Below are 5,638 nucleotides of genomic sequence, written 5' to 3' on the forward strand. Positions count from 1 at the left end.
TCCATTATTTTTTACTGTTTGTAATTGTAGTTGTAACTTTTTCTTTTCTTAGCTTCATACCCTCATCCACATACGGCGGATAAGTTGAACCCAATGTAATATATGTTGTATTATCTTTCTTCAAGATTGATTGAAGTTATCATCAACTATTGGAGTTTCACACAAGAGGCATGCACCATCAAGGTGGAAGTTATGTCAGAGGCTTCTTTGATTTAGTAATTTCATTTTTTTTTCAAATGGATTGATATAGTTAGATATTTAACTGAGATCTAGCATATTATTCTTGGATGTTATGCAAATCATAACCAAATACGAAGCAAACTATAAGATACAAAGAAAAAAAAACAAGAGAAGACACTAGATTTACGAGGTTCGACAGTCAGGGCTTACGTTTACCAGGGAAAGGAGAAGTAAAATCTACTAGCAAAATATGAGAAAACCTTGAATTCTCAAAACCCTAATCTCTAATATACCATAAACTCTTACACACAAGTCTCAAAAGAAGGCAGCAACCTTAAAAGGGTAGAAAAGAAAAAGTTATAAAATTGGACCCAAGAACAAAAGTCACCACAAACCCCATTGAAAATTTTCATTATATGCTCACCAAAATAATTGGAACAAGTACAAAATTCAAGACACCCACAACATTGGATCTGAACCCTTAAGAAAAAGATATCTTAATGTGCATTCAGATTGGACTTGGATTTGATTGTCCAAAGGTCAAATGGATTTCGGGTTCATATCAAAATCCAAGCGATGCATTTTTTACAAGTAAAAAGCCTATTTTTAACATTTTTTTACAGAATCTAGTTTAATCAAATGTATTTCGGATCTGGAATCAACCTTACTTGACCGGATACGTGTCGAATTCATATGTAGATTCAGATCTGCGGTTTGTATTCTGGATTCGAGTTACAATTTAGCATGATCCGGATCGTATCCGATCCGTTTGCACCCCATGGGAGTGTTTAACCGCTACTCTCTCTCTCTCCGAGTCGATCTCTCGAAGCTTCAGAACCCCACCATCAATGGCGACCAAGGGGTCCTCCTCCCTGGCGAGATTCGCGACGCGTAGGCGAGATCCGGACACGAAATCGGCTGCCCTGCTCGTGATCGACATGCAGAACTACTTCTCCTCCATCGCGGCGCCCATCCTCCCCGCCATCACCGCCACCATCGACCTCTGCCGATCGGCCGGCGTCCCCGTCCTCTTCACGCGCCACCGCCACCGGTCTCCGGCGGACCACGGCATGCTTGGAGAGTGGTGGGGCGGTGACCTCGTCTTCGACGGGACGCCGGAGTCGGAGCTCATGCCGGAGGTTGGCCGGACGGACGGCGAGGCGGTGGTGGAGAAGTACACGTACAGCGGGTTCCACGGCACTCGGCTGGAGGAGACGCTGCGGGGGATGGGGAGGTCGGAGGTGATCGTGACGGGGGTGATGACCAACCTCTGCTGCGAGACCACCGCCCGCGACGCGTTCGTTCGCGGGTTCAGGGTCTTCTTCTCAGCCGACGCCACCGCCACGTCGAGCCGGGAGATGCACGAGGCCACGCTCCGCAACCTCGGGTACGGCTTCGCCTACTTGGTCGATTGCCACCTCCTGAAGAAGGCTCTCGCCAAATCCTAGGGTTTGGAGATTTGGGGGTTTTAGGTTTAGGGTTTCCGTCCAATTTATGTATAAATCGAGTGTTTTCTTTTTGTGTGCCACTTGGAGTTTTCTTAAAACGAGTTTTGTGGTTGTTAACCCTCAACTTTTCTGTAAGAACCACAAAAAATAATGGGTTTGTGCGTAGAAAACTTGTCACTTTTGTGTCGATTGTTTTGCTATAACATTTTACTTGATCCACTCGCAAATTTCTTGCATAAGCTCGAATTTCTCGAGTATGAGCGTAAGAATACTAACATGAATATTGTTTCTGTTGATTAACCAAACTTGATTAATTTACAAATTGGTTTGAAGATATAATTTTGTTGGGCATGCAACTCGAGTCGATCTGACCCTTTCAAGTATGAAAAAGTATTTGCCACTCTCATGGTCATGGGTAAGGAATCCTCTAGTTGGAACTCAGGAAAGAGGTTCTTTAGACCAAATCTAACCCTATGGATGTGTTCAACATGGTCAAACACAGTTTCATTGTGTTGTGTTTTGCTAATGTGTGATGTTGAGAGATGGAGGCGTTAAAATGTGGCGTTGAGGCTGCCAACACCATTCCCAATGCATGCAAGACCGCTGCTCTCAAACAGTAAGAGAGTATGAGATGATGATAGAAACCACAACACAACCTCCGATTCAAGGCTCCCAAACATAGCCTAATGTTGTGTGAAGCATGTTGCGCCATCAAGAGAGGAGATCAGTTTGGCAAGGAGTTGCCGACAGCCCATTCTGGGAGTGGGATGGAATTAACCAAATTCTATCTTCCTACCATCGCATCGAGCTATATGAGTTTGCCTTTTGCCCTGAAACAATGTCTTGCTTATTGCTGCATACTTCCAAAGGATTTCCGGATGAAAAAGGAAATGCTGGTGAGATTGTGGGTGGCGGAGGGTTTTGTTAAAAAAGGATGGAGTGGAGTTGGAGATTTTGGCTGAGAGATACTTGGGTGCATTGACTGCTTGTTCTCTGCTCCAAATTGAAACACACTTTCGGTGTGTCCTACACAATGCATCCCATTATTCATGATTTTGCTCTTTATATAAGAGGCCAAGGGTGCTTGGAAGCAATTTCTCAACGTTTAGGAGGAACTGCATCCCATCAAAGCTCGCTTTTTCTTTTCATCAGAAAACAATCCATGTCCTGTTGATAATGCATTAAGTAGATACACAAAGCTCTGCATGGTGCTGGTACACTGCATAAGGAACTTTTCCATTAAAACCCATTTGAAGTTTCTCAGGGTGTTAGATTTGAGTTTTACTAACATATCTGAATTGCCAGAATCATTGGGGAATTTGGTACTATTAAGGTACTTAAATGTCTCGTATAAAAGGACAACAAGATTACCCAATTCAATCGCTCAACTGGGTGATCTTCAAATGATGGAACATTAATCACAGTGCTTCCGGAAGGCATTTCACAACTAAGGGCGCTAAGCCATCTTCATCTGGATGATGCACCCAATTTGGAACATTTGGAGTTCACCTGAAAGTGCTGCGGATCCAACGTGTTGTTCGACCAAGAATTTGCAGAGAAGATTGAGGGCATTTATGAAGAGCTTAGGCCTCCCATGGACTCGAAGATACTAAAAATCTTCAACTACAAGGCAATAGTCTTCCCACTTGGCTGAGCTCCTCAACAAGCTATGGTTTGATGGCTCTCGCCTTGTCTCATTTCATGTTCTTGGAAGAGCTACCCCAACTGGGACGTTTGCCTAATCTTGTGAGACTTGAGATAAAGGGCTGTAAAAATGTCAAGATCATCGAGATCATTCATGATGGACTGCACTGTGTTCCCCAAGTTAGAGGTGCTTGTTGTCAGTGGCATCAAAAACATAAAGGGGTTGTCGATCAATGTCCAAGAAGAAGTGATGATGCCTCGCCTCTGAAGCTTAAAAATTTCCCGGTGCCCAAATCTAAGGTCACTACTGTCTGATGGACAGCAACTCGCCAATCTCCACGAGACGGATCTTCTTGAGCCATCTTGAAGGAGGATGTTGTTAGGTGCAAGAAGGGAGGGGAGAGAAAATTTCAAGAAGAAACGTGGTGTGTTTTTCCTTTTTGGAAAAAGTTTGGTTTTGATGAAGAGTCATGCCTTTTGGAATTGTTGACCCTTGGTAGAGTCACACCCGTTCAGAACTGGTGACCCTTGGCAGGGTCACACTTGTTCAAATCTGGTAACTCTTTGCAAGGGTCATGTTTATTCAAAATGGGCAACTCTTCAAGAGTCATGTCCTTTCAGACAAATCTCTTTCACGTCTATATAAACGTGGTTAGAGAGGTTCCAATAAGACGGATGTACACTCTATCATCTCTCTCTCTCTCTCTCTCTCTCTCTCTCTCTCTCTCTCTCTCTCTCTCTCTCTCTCTTGCTTTGCCAAAATTGTGAGGTCTGCAGTTGTAGTTTCTGAGGTTATTTTCGAAGGGCGATCTACCATCGGCGTGCACCGATCCAGATCGTCGAGGCTATTGTATCCTGGGGGAAGGACGTCGGTCCCTGTTTTGCACTGTATGTGAGGGTAAATCTTTTCTAAGGGGAGTACTTTCGTACGCCTTAGCCGTTTATACAATATTAACATGTTTCTGTTGTTTATACTATGTTCTATGCATATGTTTGTTCATTTGCATATGTCTGGATTTTGGTATATGATGGAACCCGACATGTTTGCTCCCTGTTATTGTTTCGATCTGCTGAAAATCATGATTTGTATTTTGCTGCATATTATGATTTATATCATGTTTTATATCATGTTTTATATCATGATTATGATTGTGAAACTGTGTGATCCGAAAATCGATCCAACAGATGTTTCACACGTGTGGACCTTAGCTGAGTATCTGCTGGCACATCTGAACTGACGACCTGAGATGAAACTTCATGCAATGATTCCATAATAGATTGATCTGCTGACTGATATATTCTCACTAGGAACCGACCGTGGGTGCTCTATCTGTTGTTCATATATATTTGGCTGCTGAATTTTGACTAGTTGAATGTGTTGTGTATTGATTTGCCTCCTAGCATAAACCTGTGGGAAAAATTGAAAATCTACTGGAACTTGGGAAGATTTGTTGGCAGAAGCTTCTAAATACAGTCATTACTGCTGGGCTAAATAATTGGTTAAAGAGAATATCCTGATAACTAATTCAATTTTTCCAACTGTGGGTACAATGATTAGGATTTAGCACTAGGCAGTCCACATAAATTATCCTATTCAAGATGCAAAAATCTAACTTTTCTGTTGGGTGTAAGAAGTGGAGTGAGAGAGAATTCAAATAAAGAAAAACGTGGGTTGTTTTTCTTTTGGAAAAAGGTTGGACTTGATGACGTGGAATAGTCTCATATTAAAGAAGTTTGAGTTTGTTGTGGGCTTTATAACCTACATGTAAACTCTTACACTTGTTTCTAAGAACAAAAGGATGGGATGACTACCACACACACGTGTGTGTGCCCGCCCGCCGTGCTGAGTCGAGTTCGAGTAATTGGCTCTTTAGGGCCATATCCAATCACGACAAAAATACCTTTTTGCCCAATGTTTCTGTGTTTATTTGGATGCTTTAATGGGTTATGAGAAATGAATGACTCCTCGTAGTCCGTGTCTATTAATGGGTCTTGTCTCTTCGGATTTCGTTAATAGATCTCGACTCTTCAAAGTCTGTTAATGGGTCTTGGTGCCTCGGATTTCGTAACGGGTCCCTTCCACATTTTGTAATTGTTCGTGGGTTATAAAACGTGGTTAGGGCTAGGGTTACGAGTATGTTGTAACACAGAATTCTGAGGAAGAAAGACATTGATTCGAAGAAGTTGTTTTCGAAGGACGATCCGTCGGAGTGCACTAGTTCTGATCGTCGAGGCTATTGTATCCTGGGGGAAGGACGTCGGACCATGTTTGCACTGTATGTGAGGGCGAATCTTCTCTAAGGGGAGTACTTTCATACGTCTTAGCCTTTTACATAATATTAACATGCTTTGGTTGTTTTTATTGT

The 5,638-nt window shown here is 42.7% G+C and overlaps 1 protein-coding gene across 1 annotated transcript; it reads left to right on the forward strand.

Moving 5' to 3' along the window:
• Positions 1-837: 837 nt before the first annotated feature.
• LOC149830636 (nicotinamidase 2-like) lies at positions 838-1,855 on the forward strand. Its single transcript, XM_090015887.1, has one exon. The coding sequence runs from the start codon at positions 1,029-1,031 to the stop codon at positions 1,626-1,628; it is 600 nt and encodes a 199-aa protein (XP_089872013.1). The 5' UTR covers positions 838-1,028; the 3' UTR covers positions 1,629-1,855.
• Positions 1,856-5,638: the final 3,783 nt, after the last annotated feature.

Source organism: Nuphar pumila, chromosome 8 (genome assembly GCF_984573655.1).
Source record: "Nuphar pumila chromosome 8, dmNupPumi1.hap1.1, whole genome shotgun sequence".
NCBI classification, from domain to species: Eukaryota; Viridiplantae; Streptophyta; class Magnoliopsida; order Nymphaeales; family Nymphaeaceae; genus Nuphar; species Nuphar pumila.